This window comes from Prionailurus bengalensis, chromosome D1 (assembly GCF_016509475.1).
Source record: "Prionailurus bengalensis isolate Pbe53 chromosome D1, Fcat_Pben_1.1_paternal_pri, whole genome shotgun sequence".
Lineage (NCBI taxonomy): Eukaryota > Metazoa > Chordata > Mammalia > Carnivora > Felidae > Prionailurus > Prionailurus bengalensis.
This window is the reverse complement of record NC_057346.1, coordinates 4054474-4073244: the sequence shown is the minus strand read 5'-3', so window position 1 is coordinate 4073244 and position 18771 is coordinate 4054474. Positions and strand designations below refer to the sequence as shown.

At 41.7% G+C, this 18771-nt stretch overlaps 1 protein-coding gene across 7 annotated transcripts in view; it reads right to left on the bottom strand.

Moving 5' to 3' along the window:
• Nucleotides 1-2857: 2857 nt before the first annotated feature.
• GRIA4 (glutamate ionotropic receptor AMPA type subunit 4) overlaps nt 2858-18771 on the bottom strand; it is a 480512-nt gene continuing 464598 nt past the window's right edge. For 3 of the 7 annotated variants that reach the window (XM_043579212.1, XM_043579207.1, XM_043579211.1), the window contains 3 exons: nt 10656-10770; nt 8314-8448; nt 2858-3979 (listed from right to left, as the gene is read on the bottom strand). In XM_043579212.1, the coding sequence (XP_043435147.1) occupies nt 3815-3979; nt 8314-8448; nt 10656-10770 (415 nt within the window). In that variant the 3' untranslated portion in view covers nt 2858-3814. Of the gene's footprint in view, nt 3980-8200; nt 8449-10655; nt 10771-16740; nt 16856-18771 lie in introns of those variants that run through there. The other 4 variants (XM_043579208.1, XM_043579210.1, XM_043579209.1 and 1 more) reach the window with 4 other exon arrangements.

Genomic DNA, 18771 nt, shown 5'->3' with positions numbered 1-18771 from the left:
CTGGGTGGCTCAGTCAGTTAAGCATCTGACTTTGGCTCAAGTCAGGAACCAGTTCGGGAGTTCGAAACTTGCCTCCGGCTCTGTGCTGACAACTCAGAGCCTGGAGCCTGCTTCAGACTCTGTGTCTCCTCTCTCTGCCCCTCCCCAATTTGTGCTCTGTCTCTGTGTCTGTCTCTCAAAAATAAATAAATATTTAAAAAATTAAGAAAAAAAAAGAAAATATGTAAACAAACCACTTGTTCCATGTGCCTTTGGTCCTACAAATGGTAAGGACTGGAGCCTGCTGGACCGTCTGAAATGAAACGCTACTTAGGGATGTGCACGAGAGCCCATACATTTCATGCAGCACCATGTAAACAATTCTAATGAACCTGCACGACTCCCAACTTGTCTTTGCAGAAACTCCCCTGATGTCAGTTTCATTTGGTTCTTTTCTATTTGCACTTCCTTGGTGTTGCAAATTGGAATATTCTGTTTTCTGGGAAAATTATTAGAGCACATTTTCTTTTTCACTGATACCAACGTAATATATAAATGTGTGCTTATGCATTGACAAATATATATGTTACACCTACTGCACGGCACCTACTGCCTTAGGGAAATGGATGAGTTCACAGTCAGCAGGTGGGGAGACCAGGGAGCGGCCTGAAGCCAGCGCGGTAACAGGGGAAGCTGGCGGTTTTAATTAGTAGCTACTGAATTGAGTGTAGCCAAGTGGTTCTCTGGAGGGCCCTCCATAGCCTTCAGACATGGTCATTGTGTGCAGCTAAGCAGCTGATGTAGCTGCAAAATTGGTTTTGCCGGGCATATTCAGAAACTTGTGCACTGGATGGTGGGCTGGCTTGCTTGGTAATTGAGTTCTTTATGGAACTAAATGCTTTCACTTAAATGTTTTTAACTTAAACATCAATGTTTTAAAATCACATTACCCAGCTTTATATCACTTCCTCAGATTGGAGTCCAGATTTGTACTGGTGGCAGATTTAAAATTTGGTTTTGGCAAAATTATTCCATAAGAAATATAGAAATTTAACTATGGAATGCTATTACTAATACAGAAATGGAAGAAAACAAAGACAAAAAACTATGAGAAATACAGCTTTTAACTTTGCATCATTAATCCACTCTGAGGCTTCACGAGATTTTTAGAAGAATGGGTGAAACCAAACGCAAACCCTGTTTTGGGTTATTTACCTTGTGACAACTTCTCTAGCTAAACAAATTATTCCACGGCTAGGTACATGAAACACCTTCTCCTCCAATCAGAAAATTGATTAGATCATCTTGTTGTTGGTTTTTTTTCCCCTTTCTTTTGTTTATTTTTTTTCTTTCTTTCCTTCTTTATTTATTTTTTGCCATTGCTCCTTCCAGTGAGATAGACAAGTTCATGAAATCAGTCAACTTTCTGCCTTCCTTTTGACCTGCTATATATTTCACACACACTCTTGGGACTGTTCATGAGGACAGATGTCTTTCTGCTTCCACTTAATGAAATTAATTCGATTCAATTCATTCATTCATTCAACAAATATTTATTAAGCACCTACAATATGCCAGGCACTGTGCTGGGTGCTGGGGATACAACTGTGGACAAGATAGACACAGTCCCTGCCCTCAAGGAGCTTACAGTCTAGAAGTTACACAGACAAGTACACACACAGGCAGTTACAATGCGGTATGGTAATGTGGTGGGGAGAGGACACTGAAAGGGCACCTAACTCAGTCTCATAGGCAGCGGGTGGTGGACAGTTGTGGATCGCTTCCTGGGGCAGGTGCAGTCGATTTGGTACTGAAGGATGAGGACAAGTTAGTCAGGTAAAGATACGCGGAAAAGTTACAGCTCAAAGAAAGAGTAAATGCAGTGTCCTGTGTGTCCTGTGTGCTGCTTGTGAGGTTTGAGGGTGGGCAAGGTTGGGGAGGGGGAGAGAAGTCATGGAAGAGAGAAGGGAAGACCAGGTCACGAAAGGACTCATTCGCTCTGTGGAGAGCTTGGGATTTTTCCTGAGGGAACGGTGCATGTGTGTCCTCAGACCTGCGCTTGTAGAGACTGACCAGGGGAGGGAAATCTTGAGAGTGGGAGCCAGGCGCTCAAGCCTTCACCTGTTCCTAAGTCATCTTCCATGATGTCACACCCTGTGCTCGCTCCAGCCCGCCTGGCTGCATACACTCCTTCAACAGTGTTCTGAGGAGCACGGCGGTGGATCTCTGCTCAACCCTAAGGCTCTTAACACCTCCTCCACCTGTGAAAACGCATCTTTCAAGGCCACACTTCCGAAGCTATCTGAACTTGTGCTTTCTGCCAAGATCTCTACACATCGTGATGTTTATCGGGACCACACTATTAATTATTTCAAATGATCTAAACCTTCCTTCGAGCCTTATTAATTTCACCCATACAGAAGGTGGGTTTTGGAAATAAACATGGGTATAATTTTATTCACCAATGCCGCTTGAAAACAAGGAGAAATTCTTCGTGTTTCTGGTCTACCACAAACCACTCTTAGTGCCTTCGAGTGATTTAAAGGGAACGAGGCGAATGGGGCGCTGGGGGAGAAGCCAAAGAGACACATTATTTTATGCAGCAGAGTGTATAGTCAAGTAAAATTTCAACACACAAGTACAGGGTATGTTGCTCTTATGACAATGAATCCTCCCCGATTCAAACACTCTGCCCGGGACAATGTCACCGGCTCACAAGGCAAAACATCTGTAAAAGAGGGCAGCTTATTATTTGGAGACGGTAAGGGCTAAGGACACGCTCCAATGTGGCCCACACTTGACTTCTACAAATCCTCTCCTACACAGTCTTAGAATTTCTCAGGTAAGTTTTATAATGAGAAGAAAACAACCCTTAAGCTCTGTGGATATTGTAAGAATGTCCGTTGTTTTATTCTTTTTGGTGGGTACAAAAACCACAATTTTGTACACAGAACAAGATTATAAATAATACTGATAACACGAGTGACCCAGAGTCTCTCTCGCTTCTACACTGCAGACTGATGACTTCACATAACGTTGTTTTCCTGTTGTCTGTGTTCCGGGTACCGAGACAAATGGGATCTGTGGACACCGACGCAGGTGACAGAGGGGAGGTTACGGCAACGAGGAGGGGGTCAACTTTTGTAAAAAAAAGTCTCTAGAGTTGATTACAGTGATGGCATTTATCTCAATTATTGCAATGTATTGTTCCCTAAGATGGTTAGAAAAAAGAATCGTGTTGTCCTCTACTGAATTTACGTCGGTTAAAAAGCAAGCATGTTTCAGTATGTTTTCTCCAAAGTGAGTGTAAATACTTCCTTTAAATTTTCACAGGATTTACATGTGTGTTTATTATTTTCTTATCACAGTTTAGTGATTTGTTTTCTCAGCTGGAGTCTTCAACGGAACACGTGGGTGTTCTGGAGACAGGTTAGCAGGTTCATGGACTTCTCTAACTACTTGACCCCTTGCGGTGAAGACGGAGGCCTTTCTGAGAAAGGACTTCACAGTTTAATGCGCTAGCTCGCAAGTCTGATTAGTTTTTAAGTCCACTCCAGTGAAATTTGTTGCTGTTAATACGCCCATCCCAGCTCCCCCTCCCCCCCACCCCACTCCCCGAGAAAACCTAAATTGTGAGTTTTCCTGATATAAAATCTGAGTTTGGGTTTCCGAGCTGAGCTCATGCACGCGTTGCTGCTGGACCAGCGGGAGCATAGGGACGCGCCGCCCGCTCTGGCCCGGAGACCTGGTCCGCGGCCCCTGCTCAGTGTGCGGGCTGTGCTCCCGTCCGTCACCAGCACAGTTTGATTAAGGCACTCAATTATGTTTTTGGTTTTCATGGTAGGTCCGATGCAATGACAGCCAATCCCGAACTCTGTCTAATCGTAGTTCCCGTGTGTACCGCCTTGGGGCAGTCGGGCGTCAAAACGCGGCCGTTCTCACCCACGCTCCCAGTGATGGATAATCTGGCTTTGTTTCTTATGGCTTCAGAAAAGGTCAGCTGGGTGCATGGAAAGGAAAGAGAGAGAGTGCGCAGTGTTACAATGCTTCTGTTCCTTTGGCAATGCGAGACACAACAAACACCAAGATATCGATAATTAGACATCTGCATTTTTTCCAAGATTCTCTTTGGTCATATGAACACTATGCATGCCAGGGAAGGAACGGTCAGCTACCCCCAAGAATAAATCGGTCTCCAGTTTGTGGTCCTACCTGTTTCGGAACTAATTTTGAAATTTGGTTTGGCACATCTGGGCAAGACACGGCTTTTGCCTCCTGGCCCTCTAGAGCCCAGGACTTCTGGTCCAGCTCACAGCCTTCCCTACGCTTGTTCATTGGTCATTGAGACTCTTGATTCTTGTCAGAAAATGTCTTTACGGTGCAGGCGTTATCCTCAACACTTTGATGAGCTGCCTAGGCACACTGTATCTATCTATAGACTATTCTTGACACGTCTTCCTGTCTTGGGAACACAGATCCACAGACACTTCAATCGTGGGGTACACATGACCCAGAACAGCTCGGTTAGTGACTTCAAGGTCCTCCTCTGTGTCTTCTGAGCTAATTCATATTTTAGGAAGCTCTGAGTGCTTCAAGGAGGGTGCACGGAAAGGGGGCGTGTTTAGATTCCTCAGGAGCTGGCCTGGCTGCGGAACCTTGCAGCTTGAGGTTATGGGGTCAGGTTTCTGAAATCCTCATGAAATTCCTGTTCTCTGTCACATTAAGTCAGCAGCAGGTGACAATATTATGCAGAGGAGAAACAGGCAGTGTTGTGTACATCTAGTGACTGCTCATTCGTTGTCTTTGAATTTTTGTCTAGTGGCTGAATTTTAATGTTAAGTCCAGAGGAAAATAAGGGAAAATGAGATGTTCCCTAAGTTTGTTATGGCTCATTATTTATTTCTCGTAACTTATAATATATCTTAATTCCCTGTTGTGAATTTAAGTTTACCTAAGTCTTTAGGAATTCTATCTTTATATTTATTCTGTCCTGGAACTTAAATATTAGAATAATTGTATATCAAATAGTAGGATTAATAATGGGAGTAGAAAATGGTGTAATGTAAAGGTTTAGGGATCAGATGCCCTGATAAAGTCAAACTGTTAGTTAATGGCTTATTGATGAAAACCAAGGTCATTATCATAGTTCTTTAGAAGACAGTCTCAACAATTAATATGCATCTTCAAAATCAGAAGTTAGGATACAATCTCTACAGAAACTGCTCATCACTAAATTAAAATAAACCAGGACCAGAGTTTGAATTTGTTTCCTCAGATTCCCTTTCGACATTTAACATGAAGTAAAATAGAAAATTATTTTTAAAAGTCTACTGGTTTAGTTTTGTTTTCCTGTTTTTTGAAGAGGAAATACAGTTAATAAAAGCATTGTGATATTTTGAAGGTTTTTTTTTTTTTTTTTTTTTTTTCCAGAAGGCATTTGCTGTAAAATCTATTTTGGCTTCCTTTCTTTTCTTGATTGTCTTTGTGAAGAAAGGAACATATACAAACGGGAAAGACTCTATGTGCAGATTCAAGTAATCATCTATAGATGACTTCTCTACAGATTAGTGCAACTGAGTGGAATAATGTCTTTGAGACCTCCTTATTTTGTCTTTAAATCTTAGCATTCTTAGTTTTTCTTTTAAAAAATTTTTAATATTTTTGAGAGGTGGGGAGGAGCAGAGATAGAGAGGGAGACACAGAATCTGAAGCAGGCTCCAGGCTCTGAGCTGTCAGCAGAGCCTGACGTGGGACTCCAGCTCATGAACTGTGAGATCATGACGTGAGCCAAAGTTGGATGCTTCATCGACTGAGCCACCCAGGTGCCCCTTAGCATTCTTAGTTTTTAGCATTATTATTTCTTATACTTAAGTCTCCTAAGACTATTAGCATTATTATTTCTTATACTTAAGTCTCCTTAAGAATAAAATGTCATTTCTATTCAGCTTTCTGTGAACCTATCGAGGCTGCTCAAATTGGAAAACTTTCTTATGAATTTATACGTGGTCTGGGCCGTTTTAGATTGTTGAGCCTCAAGGCTATGACCTTAATTGTATGTGTTCCTGTGAGGGGTAATCACTTTTAGAGTAAATATTCCACATACAGAAAGTTTCAGGTTTTGTTTTTGAGATTCTAGGACATTATTTAAATTATCAAAAAATTTGCACAATTGTGGAAAATAGAGTTTTTGAAAGGAAAAAAGTACAATAAAAGCTCTTCAATCTTCTTGGTGCACATTTCACTTACCCTGGGTGCCATTAGGTCTTTTTAAAAATCATGGATACGAATGCTTTACTTTTATTTGAAATGTACTATTTCAGGCATGAGGCAATGGAGGCGAATCATTTGATAAGTTGTAATGCCAGGTTCCGACTCCAAAAACATTACTACATGTAAATTGTATGCACGTCACCTGGGAATTTTTATCTCTTTAGCAACTTCCCAGATTTTGTAATGAACTGGCATCTGTGTTTCTTTCTAGCATTTTCTAAGGTTCTTTTTCTTTTCTTTGCAACCCTTGCCTTGGACCTTGCTGATGGTTGGAATGTTTTTGCTATGCTAAAGAGAAGTCAGTTGTAATGAACTGGTAATAAAAAACCGAAACAAACCAAAACAAACAAAAAAAACCCCTTAATTGTAAGACATAAAATTCATTCCAGAATTAAATCCAAATAACTGGCTCTGAAAACTTGTCAGGGATTGTTTCTCTTGGTTTGGGAAAATCTCTCCTCATTTGCATAACTAAGATATAAGCATTTCTATAATGGCCAAGAGACCTTGACATTATCATTGTTTGTTGTTTTGCGATCAGAAGGCAAACTCAAAACATTCTGATCTGAGTGAACTGAGGGTTTGTTCTTAATTCTTTTCCATTCCAATTGGGAAAGAACCATTTGGGGCTTACCTATGTGTAGTTAATACTCAGTCATCCATCGATTTGTGGATTCTGGATAAAAGCACATCTTGGGTAAAAGAGAATGGCTTTGTTCTTTGTTTTGATATACTAACAAAGTGTTTCAATAGCTTTTATATGAATAAATATCAAAATTAAGCATATTTATCTGTCAGCACCTCAGATGTACATCTTCTGAAAATTATATTGGGTGTTTGAGTCTCGGTGCATCAAACATGTGGGTTCACAGGCTCAACTGTCATTGGACACAGAGTGAGCACCCGATTCAGTCGACTATTATCTATAATTTTAGAAAATGGGTCTTACAGACCTGATTTTAGGAAGAGTAGTAAATGCTGGCAGATCTTTTTTTTTTTTTAAAAAAAAAAACAGCATCTCTCCTTAGAGAAAGAATGTAGTGGGCACTTAGATTCTTAAAAAAAGTATTGCCGTCTCCTACATTTCATTGACTATTTACAGTTTTTTATTGTGGCACAATGAGAGGATTGTGAACAACTGGGGCTGATCCGGCTTACTTGAAAGCAACTAGAGCGGGAGGAAAAAGAGGCCATAATTCACTGCAATGTTTATCTTTTCTGTCTCCTCGCAAAGAACACATACATCGTTGGCATCTTTGATGGAGACGCTGCTGTCTTGCCTAAGCTGTATATCCACCTTAGTGATACTGTGGACCTGAAGTATCTGAATTTTGTCTAATAAATATGAATTGTAGTCAATATCCTGACGATCCCTCCTACCTAAAGGTCTGGCTCAAGGTACTGTCAGATGAACAAACAGCAGAGTTTGTTGCACTCTTAAAAAATACAGAATATGGTTAATGCAAAACAAATCAGAATAAGAGCTAAGATTTTTGGGCACTTACTCTGTGTTTGGAGTTGTTTCTAAAAAAAACCAGCAACATATAATCATGGAAAAATAGGCAGCTGCCTAAGCTTTGATCATCTGAGACGTTTTTATGCTTATTTTGTTAGCAATTCTCCCAAAATTGGATTGTTCCACAGGAAACCCAGAACTAATTTCCATTTTCTCCCAAATTTGGGGGAGGAAATCCTGTTTTGGTCATTTTCCAGAGCAATCCTGGAGGTTTGTTTTTGTCTTTCTGACCCTTTCAATGCAGATATCTATTGGCAACATAAAGTTTCGAACGGTGCACCCGCAGCCAAAGAAAACCGAACCACTTTGCACTGAAGTTTTCAAAAATATAAAGCTCTAATCGGAAGCAAGCCATATCACCACTGGACAGACAGGTCACGACACTGCGTTTACAGGATGCATCACCCACTCACTGTCGTCAGCCCTAAGTCCTACCCCTAAATTTTAATACTTTCGGTTCCATATACGTTGTAACCTTCTCTATAGGTTGCTAAATTCTGGGTATTGTGCGAGGAGGTTGGGTTAAAAGTCTGTGCACTGTTGGCCACCTTCATTCTCTTCGCTTCTGCCCTGGACTTGTAACAGAACTCTATCAAAGCCACCAGCATCGCCAAGCCCAAGCCGCCGACCAGAATGTAGAAAACGCCTGCGACGTTGCTCAGGCTCAAGGCGCTCGTCTTGTCCTGGGGGGAGGGGCGGATAAAGACATTTCAGTTAACCCTGCAAATGTCACACCCGGAAGGCAAAACAGCACATGACATCCAAACAGCTAATCAAAGCAAGTGCCTAACTGAACCTGAAAGTATCGGCGTGTATGGATCACTGATGCAGGTGTATGGATGCAAGCATAAAGCTTACAGCTCTCAGAAGTGACATGCTGACGACTGCCAATACAATTGCATGTAATTACATTCGGTAAAATTTGTGACATGTTATCGTTGCTAAATATGCAGGAGAAAACCACCCCACTCAGCCGGAGAAAAGCGTCTATGTATTTACTCAGCGCGGCAGAGTGGGCTTATTGTTAAGTTTGAAAAAGGCATGTTTGTGACCCAATTGCACGGGAAGGGGATTCTTCTGGTTTTCCTGCCATTACGTATACTTTGAACGTTTGAAATTTCCCTTGAATAAATCTCACTCCAGGTTTCCTACTTGAGGAACTACGGTATTTTAAGCTACCATTTTCACATTTTCTTCATTGTTGCTCTACCAAATATACAGTCGTAATGTTCTGGGTCTGCAATATTTGTTCCTTCAGTCACAGGTGCGTGGGAAATCTTAAATATCATATACTCTTTAGGAATCATTATATATGCATCACACTTAGGTAGCTTTTTACAAAAAAACCTTAAAAAATACATGAATCAGCATGGCTACGTGAGACATAAATTATTTTTCTATGGACAAATTGATAACTATTCTTATTGACTGAAAAATAAGATTCTATTATTAATCAGTTAATACTTTAAACATCTTTTTCTCCAGAGCTTTTGTATACATACTATCTCATAAGCCATTTGGAGATAGTCAAGCATATGATTGGAAGATACTAAAATCGTAACAAGAATTCAGAATTTTTTCATGAATTGTAAAAATGTCCATTATGTCAGGTCATTGGAGGAAGTATTTTGGGCAGACTGCATGCACGGTGTATGTTTTGTGCGAGATGTGATTCAGACACTTAAATAGATTTCTTAGGGGAGTATTTAAGTCAAAAGATGTACTAGGTACATGGTCCGCTTAGCCGTGATATCAGCTGATTGGGCCACAAGTTTAGGGTAACTTCATGTTAAAAATAATTGCTCATTAAGTATTTATGCTTCTCTGACTTTGCATGAGGATTTGAGAGAAGGATTTCATTATTTGGCCAAGCTTGTCTTGTTCCACTCTGGTTCAGAGGCAGGAAAACAAGTGGTGAAAACACAGGGATAAGCCCTGGAAAAGTATCAGTGAACATAGATACTTTGTCTCTTTCTGAAATGAATGGAGGCTCTCCTCTTTAAGCCGTTTACTTGTTTAATGTTTTAGAATAACTAATACATTTTTTTCTTTGTAAAAGAAGATAAAGAAAAAAATAAGAAAAGATTTCAAGAATCTCCAATCATGGCTTTCGGGCACCGGTATTACAGTCTATTAATTTGTGCAGGTAATTAGATTCTCTGGTAAATTATTACAGTGTTCCCTTTAGAAAGAAACATTTCCTTTAGAATGTAACACTATTTTCATTCCTACTCCGCTGAATCAGGTCTACAGATCTCCTGCACTTGCACCAAAAAGAATTCATGAGTAAGAGATCTTAACTTGATATTATTCACAAGTATCACTGACTTATTAAAATCATTTGGATAGACTCCCGGTCGGACAGTTCATCGCTCATCGGTCAGCACAAAACTGTAAGAGGGCCTCTTCAAACTAAAGTGGAATGCTTGGCAACACAGCGACCAAAGGCTGGCCTTCAGCATAATAATGTTTAGTGTTTACAATCTTTCTCAGGATGATTGCCGAGCAATTTCCCATTTCCTGCTTTGAGAACTCCTGGGTTCCCGAAATCATTCACAGATTTCGTGGTGTTTGCCTCTGAAAACAAACAGGAACCGCAGCGGAAACACCACCTTCGCTCGTGGTTGTGGAATCTGAGAGCCACAGAAGGCATCTCGGCGTTTTGCATGGTTTTGCTGCCAATCGGAGTTTTCCGGGCAGCAGTCCCGGTGGGGAGCGGGGCCTGGGCCTCTGGGGAGGCCGCCCCGGGGCCGGGATGCGCCTCAATGGCCTCTGCGCCCCGCAGGGTGGGCACAGGCGCCGGGTGCTGCCGTGTCCGCGTGTACGGTTGCCAAGCGCTCCCGTTTAGTGCCGTGGGGACCCGACGGGAGGCCCGAGCTGCAGGACTGACCTTGCTTCCCGAGTCCTTGGCTCCACATTCACCTTTATCGTACCACCATCTGTTTTTCAGCTTGTCTAAGACGCCTGCCTCACTGAGTTTCAAAACGGCAAGGTTTACAGGAGTTCTTCACGTGGAAAATAACATAAATAACATCATACATGTTATTTTATGTTATTCAAGTCAAACTACATCAGAACCGCACAGCAAAGTGACGGAGCGGAGGCCACAGTGGGTGCTGTGCGCGCCGGAGGCCCGGCTCCAGCCCCGGACAGAAAACTGGGGCCCTGCTCCATCGCTTCAGGTAACAGGCGCATACTGCTAAGGGAGGATCTGTAAATAACACGTATGCAATTACTGTGAACCCAAAACTATTGGCCTGGCTCGCTTTGGCGTTGACGACCTTCCCCAGGCAAGGGTGGGAGTCGTTCGAAATCCAGCGGCCCCTCCCCGCCCCTTACCCCCCAAACCCCTTTCAAAATTAGTGGCAGTGGCTGCAGAGGGACGTGAACAGGAGCTACACTGCCCTGGCCTCAGGCCCCACGACCCCGTGATTCAGTCTGTGGGATCTGACTTGACGCCCAGGACACCTGTGCTGTGTGCATCCTGGCCCGGACTTGAACCACGCTCATCGGGACCTACTGGGAGAGGACAAGGATGCTGGTGTCACTGACCAAGGGCTGGCTGCCCCGTGTAGAGGGCAGATGCCTACATCACTGACGTGTGAGCCTGTGCCGGTACCTTCCTTCTAACTGCAGTATTGAATGTAAATAGTATCGCCAGGAGCCGTGTTCCTCTACCTTGAGTCTATCGCCTTGATGTGCTGCAAATACAAAGGGAATGGACTTCAGGATGTACTCTATGAACAGGGTATTACCAACAAACACATGACAGGTGAGGGGTAACCAAGATTTTTATGAACAAACTCTTGTCCTATAAAATACCACTCCTTTTGTATTAACTGCTACGCAAGGAGTCTCAAGGGAGAAAGGCCAGGCCTCACTCAGGATCAGTGTTCCAAGGAATCTAAGAGTTGCCCCAGGTGTCGCCGCCATGTTAACACCTCTGTGTGTTTCAAATAAAGGGGACGGATGGCGAGCGGTAACTCCCTGCCTCTCCCGTTGTTATCGTTTCCGTGCTTGGTTGCTTTCTGTTTCTCTTTGCTTTTACACACATTCAGAGACAGACTCATTCAGTTTCTCTTGACATTCCTAAGGCTGCCGCGATCTTTTTCTCTGGCTCTGTCTCCTAACACCTCAATTCTTCTAGGAAATACTGAGTGCATTTGGAGAGGCACGGCCTGCGTTTATTCGGTTACCAAGGGACTAATTCCATAAACTTATCTGCACAAGGAGGCAATGCACTGATAATGATGGTGATGATGCTTGCCGATGCTGATGGAACCCTCATGACGTACCAGGAACTGTCAGAAGCATTTTACATGTTTGGATACTCTGATAACCTGTATCTTACGAATGAGGAAACCAAGGCACAGAGAGATTAAATCATCTAGTCCCACAGCTAGGAAGTAGCCGAATCAGGTGACTTCATAGCTTGTGCAATTAAAAACACTAACAACACAACACTCAGGAAATGGAGTTTCTCGTTAATGGAGTTTTCTGATTAACAGGTAAGCCAAAACTCTATATATTTTTTTAAAGTTCTGGAAGAAGTTTCTAAATTAATGTTTTTCTTTTTACCTGTTTTCTGAATAGGATTTCATTTTCATATCAATCTTGTAACGTCTTACAAGGTTCACTGTTCCATTTAAGAAGTAAAATGCATTTGCCATATTCCTAGAAAATTATATTGTGTTTTCGATTAAAACCTATTATGGGTGTGATTTAACACTTTGTGCTAAAGGCTGAGTTTGGGGGTGGGGCTGGATGAAGATTCTGGTAAACTGGGGTGCTTGGTTAATTTGGCCCCAATCTAGGTTTTACCACCTATACCCTCCCACCCCCGTTTATGATGATTACAAAACCCACGCCAGGTTGGCTGATGAGCTGTGAACTCCAGAAGCCACAGCTCACTGGTCGTTGTAAGACTGTATTTACCAGGGTGTCTGACTCAGAGCGGGTGCTCTGTAAAGTTGCTATATTTATTTTGAATCGAGAGCAAGCTTTTTTGTTTAACTGATACTGTAAGAGTTTTGAGGTCCCAGGCTGCTCACCAAAGCCGTTTTGACACCTGCACAGGTGCATGTAGGAGCCTATGCTGCACTTCGAGAATGGGGTTCTCTGGGAAGAGGAGGACTTCATGCTGAAAAGGGCAGGAACACAAAAGCAGAGTTTCCTTCCAGGGTCTTTGGGAAGGGACGACCTGGAGGTCCTGCTTTCCCGTTCCCCCTTAACTTTCCCTCTTGCCATTTTATTCCTTGTGCATTCGCTCCCGGAGCCTGGTTTTAGAGAGTATGAGTAGGTTGGAACTGTGAAGTTGAGAAATTTATTATGAGCCAAACTTAAAGGTCAGCTGGTGGAATTTTGGACACTGACCAAGGCGTTCATTATTGGGGGATCCCTGGTTTTTGTCTGCCACAACTTTTTTTTTTTGGCTTATGAATTTATATTTTTAGTAATAATCCCTTTATTGTTGGCATTGGCCTCTATGGTTATGGTGAAGGGGGGAACACCACTTATGACAAACTTCAAAGTCAGGAATGGGCTACAGCGTTCAAAGCGCCACATTAAAAATGGGTACCGTGTGATCTAACACAATTACTAAGAAAGACATCACTTGGTAATCACATTTACAAGATGATTTTTAGAGGAATATCCACATCCACGACTTACCTATTTTTATATACACAGAGGAGAGATCAAGGCATAAAACAAACAGAAAAAGTCAATAACTTTATAGATCATGAATGATGACAAGGCGTTGCCAACATTTTCAACTAGAACCAGGGTTAAATAACTCACCTTAAAATTGGATTCAAATTCTAGGTATGGTTTGTGCTCAGACTGAACCATATCAGATTAACTGAAGAGGAAAATGAGTTTTAGACATTGCAATGTTATTTTTAAATTGGTTCATTGTTAATTAGCAAACCTCTGTTATTTTATTCACAAGGATAAGGATGAATTTCTTATAATCATTAAAAACAGACCCCACCGCAATAATCAGTAAATTTTCCAACAAATGCATTAGCATCCCCCAAATCATGCCTTTCTACTTTAACTTTTTTTTTTTTTTTTTAAGATGCAGGACTTTTTTTTTCTTATTTCTTTTCTTAAATTTTTACCTTTCCATGTGAAGCCTCTGGGTTGAGGCTGCAGGATCAGGACTTCCTGCTCTGGGAAGGGCCATCAGGTGAGTGGGGAGGCTAATTATTTCGCAGCCATAGGGTGTGAGTACAAGGTGCCACAGAGACTCTAAAAGGTCCCGGGTGTGGGTAATATTAAATGCTAAGTTCCTTGAGACAAAAGACAGTGCTAATTCTCTCTCTTCCCCACAGCTACTGGCACATGGCCCAGTGAAAGCAGAAGATTAATAATTTGCTCCTTAATGGAAGGCGGGAGAGGTCCTCCGTGGTTATAATCCTGCAAATGACAGGTGGGTCACTTGTCTCCTCCAAGTGGGGTGGTCCCCCCTCCAAGGGGGGTGGTCTAAGGTTTTCCGCCTTCAGGTGAACCACTACTAGAAAACCGAGTTTTCTCCTATCAAGAGCCTGTATCTGAAAATCCGAGAAGCGTGGATTCTGCCTACCTGTGCTGAGCCCTCTGAATGGGCACATTCCCTCCTGCACTCAAGGGGCTCATTTACTTGTCGCTTCTGCTTTGGCTGGGCGTGCAGCCCATGCAGCCCAGGCTTCGGAACCAGCTTGACTCCCCACCTGGGCACTTCTCATTCTGCCTCCTCTGAGGAAGATCGGGCTACACGGGAGGAACGAGGTCACTTTGAAAAGGAAACCGGTCACCGGCAGAAGGTACAAAACAAAAACGAAAAAGCAGCTGTCTCCTGGTCATTTGTTCTGGCCTAAGTTAGGTCAGGGGCGTTTAAAAAATCACGTTACATTTCAAGGTCAGAGTAGGGCGTTATTAACATTGAGACTGTAACCCCCTACTCACTGGGTGATAAACGTTGTATCAGTATACAGCCTGCTGCCAATGTTTTCAGGCCGAGAACAAAATTCCTGAGGGAAAACAAAACAAACTGTGACAGCATTTGGGGGGAACATTTTATGTTAATTTTTACAACACTTTGATAAGATTTGAAGTGATGTTTTAGAATATCACTTTGCAGTTCCTGTATGGTGAAAGTAATGTATTGCCTACCTGTGGGAACAGCAGTGTGATTTTGGAAACTAAAAGGTTAGATTTATATGTATTTTTTGACAACAAACATTTATTTAATGTCCACTGTGTGGTATACAAACATAAAAATCCAACTGAGCTCTCCAAACTCTTATCTCAATAAACGGACGTAACTTTTACTAAATGGATTTTCCCATTATGCATGCGTTTCTGTTCTGCTTATTTTTCTCTGGAAAGACTTTTTCATGGACACTAAAATAGGACTTTGTTATTCATTTTTGTAGAAAGTTTTACTTGTGAAGCAGTGTGATACTTCCATTGGAGAGTAAAAACAAAACAAAACAAAAAACTAAACCTTTGGGAGCAACATTTTTCTGATGGACTAGAATATCTTTGCTTTTCATTTTTGGTGCTATCAGATTACATTTTCTTACACTTCTAATTTGCAAGGAAAGATAGTTCTTTGTGCAACTTGAAATAATTTCCTCTGCATATGTGTATTCATTTACTTAGGTTTTTATGGAAGCTATCAAGTTGGGGCCCCAAAATATAAAAAGAATTGATGTTCCTTGAGTAAACATATGGTGTGGAGGAATCTTGCCGGGTAACCAACCATCCCAGAGATGTCCCCAGGATTCTCCTACCTTTCTGCTCTTTCTCTCCGGAAGGATTCTTTCCCTGGACCAGGAAATGGGTGATCAAGGCTGGGTCCAGATGCCTCTCTGTGGCTAGAATAGTCACTTGACAAAGTTTAATCTCCCTCTTCCTGCTACAGGGCTGGGGATTAGATGGGCAGAGACAAAGGAGCTAGATTTGAAAGTCTTTTCTGATCCAGAAAGACGGGGAAGTTAGCGGCATTGGCAGAGAATGAGGTTACTAGCCATCCGAGCAGGCACTCTCTGAAAACAGAGCATTGTTCTGGGGGTTGGGTGGCCAATCGAGGGCATTGATACCCTAGTCAAGAAGCAAGACAAGCAAGACTTCCCGTTTTGGGCAATTCTCTAGATTTTAAAAGAAAGACAGGAGTGCGTACTTTAAAATTTTCGAGCTTCTTACGTGCCAATTGAAAGTATGTAAGAAGAGAAAATTCAGTCAGAATATTCCCACCTCTGGATTGGTTTCTTTAAGTCAGTACATAGTGAAGAAGGTTCTGACACACGAGTTGATAATTTCTGCTGCTGGCATACCTTTTTTCTCTTTAGACACCACTTAGGAAAGAAAGCTGGAAATATGCCACGGAGGTAGTGAAGACAGAACTGAGCGGGACTTGTTTTTGTAGCCTGATCATTTCGTAATTTCACCTACTTACGGGAGGCCAAAAAAGTCTAGTTCACGTGCCTATCCTTGACTTGTTATGACCTTGATATTTAATGGAAACATGAGGGTTCTGGGTGGAGCAATGACCTCCTGGAAAGTATTCTATGGAGGCAAGCTATTGCTATTACTTACACACGCTTTGTAGAAGGTCTAGACTTTCAGTGGTGAAGGAAGCACACAGGCTTACCCTCTGTGTTCACCCTGCTCCCTTCACTAAATTGTCCTTTTCAAGACTTGATCCCTCCCTGCTTTGTAAGATGAGGTGCACAGGACTACAGCGTCTGCTCCATAACCTCTTTGAAGCCAGAGCCGGGTGGTGACTATTTCGGTTAGGCTGCTGAGCGTGTCCCCAAATTGGTTCCAGTTGCAAATATTTTTGCTTTGACAGTAATTGCATACTTAGGTTTCAAAGGGACTTGACTCGCCATTTCTGGCCGTGTCCAGAGACCCAAACCCCGTCTCCCAGCAGATGCACCTGTTACTGTACATACTGTTTACCCGCTTGTGGTGACATTGAGGCTGACCTTGGAGTCACCGCCCCCGCTGCCACACTCTCCTTTGTCGTACCACCATTTGTTTTTCAATTTGTCCAACAGGCCTTGTTCATTCAGTTTTAAAACTGCCAGGTTAACAGCATTTCTTGAAACGATAAAAGATATTTTGTAAGAAACTGCACAGCTGTTAAGATGTTAGCAGGAATGAGGACGTAAGCTCTTTTATAAGCTTCTCCCAGACGCTAAATAAACCTCTCATTTTGCCATCCTGCACCCCCCCCCCCTTCCACTGGAGTCCAAACCAAGGGCGATTGTAACTAATTTCAGAGGGGATCAAACATGTGCTGTTCAAGCTCAGACTTCATTTGTTGTCAGACCAGCGACAAGAGATTTCTTTTTCGTTTTCTTTTGCAAAACAGCAATAAACTTGAATTTACTAGTAACTGAGAAAGAATGGTGTCTAAAATTCCTCTGCCTCTAAGAAGGTCAACAACCAAAAAGAGACTGAAATGAAAATTCATCCCCAGAAAGAGAAACATCACAGCATGAACAGATCAAAATGGCAGCCACTTTGTCCTGACAACCAAGAAAAGGCTTACTTATTATTCCCTTTATAGTCTGTGTGAGCTTAGTTTGTTCTATTCGTTGGCCCCTGAATCTGGATTTGCATGTTACCTGGGCTACAAGTCAGGGGATATTCAAGAGAAAGCTAGCGGGAGACCTTTGGGAAAAGATCTTACATTTGAATTTTGTGCTGATTCTTAAAGGCTTTGGATGCTCTTTAGAAACCAGGATCCCACAGCCAATTTGACTGTTGACATTAAGTAATGAAACCCCAGGAAGTCCTCCTGCATGTGATGTGGACTTTGCACACAAACACTTGAGATTCGACTGCCTCTGTGGGTATCTCTATCGGGGAATGAGGGAGCAGATAGAAAAGATTTTCCAAAGGGATTACAGATGTGTCATGGGCTTTTGCTTCCCAGGTACTTGGTTTCTTACTTGCTTTCAAGTTATAGTTTTTAAATGAGACATTATCTCTTTCAAGAGGTTTTCCCAGCATTTAATGACATTTCTGTTAAAGCAAAAGAGTGGCTTTATAGACTGAGCATTTGGGTTATGCTCTTTGATGAATTCTGAGTTTGGGGATTACTTAATACCAGATGAATTACAAATAAAACAAAACAACCGCATATTAATGAACAGCACTTGAAAATTGATTTGCAAGTGAAATATCGTTTTGTGGACTAGTATAAAGTATCATGTATTTCACCACTATCAGCCTATTGAAGTGTTTGTTTTCTTAAAAAGGGTTTATTTCACGTAAACAATGTTCATTTTCCAGGGTTGGGACAGTCTGATCCACTTGGAGAATAGACATTTCCCGTGAGTAAACCATACACTTTGAGGGTACTACTAACTTCTTGAGAGGGAGACTACCATTTACAAAATGCGAAGTAAATAATCAGCTGTTCCCACATTCCCCAGTAAGTGCCACACTACTGGTGTAAAATAATTAATACACTTCCTAAAGTGGACACTGTCAGGTGGTTGGTTTAATCACCAAATAGACCAGACTGAAATTTAAGAAGGAATGAATATTCAGTGAAGAAAGAGAGACCTATTAAAAAATTTGGGGGGGGGGGGGGAAGAAAGTAATTTTAATTTATTTTGTGTCTACAACAAATTAAATTTGTCTTCCAATGATTTAAACTGAACTACTAAACTTTTTTGTTTTGGAGAAAATTATTTTTATAATCCACTTTATTTTACTCTTAAACATTCATATCATATTTATTTTATTGAAGTCGTATCCCCATAATTGTATATGTTGGTTTAGACCATTCCTTTGATAAAACTGAAGTCATTTCATGAGAGGGTTATTTAACAGGGTTATATTAGCCATATCCAAAGACAGTTCCACAGCACAGGAGAAAACAAAAAGCAAAATAAAGGAATGGATAAGGAAAAAAAGCTTCACGTTGAGAAAACTGTCTGGAATAAAGTTTTCCGCAAAATTATTCTATGACATTGTCTTTCTAATATCATCTAACAGGCCAT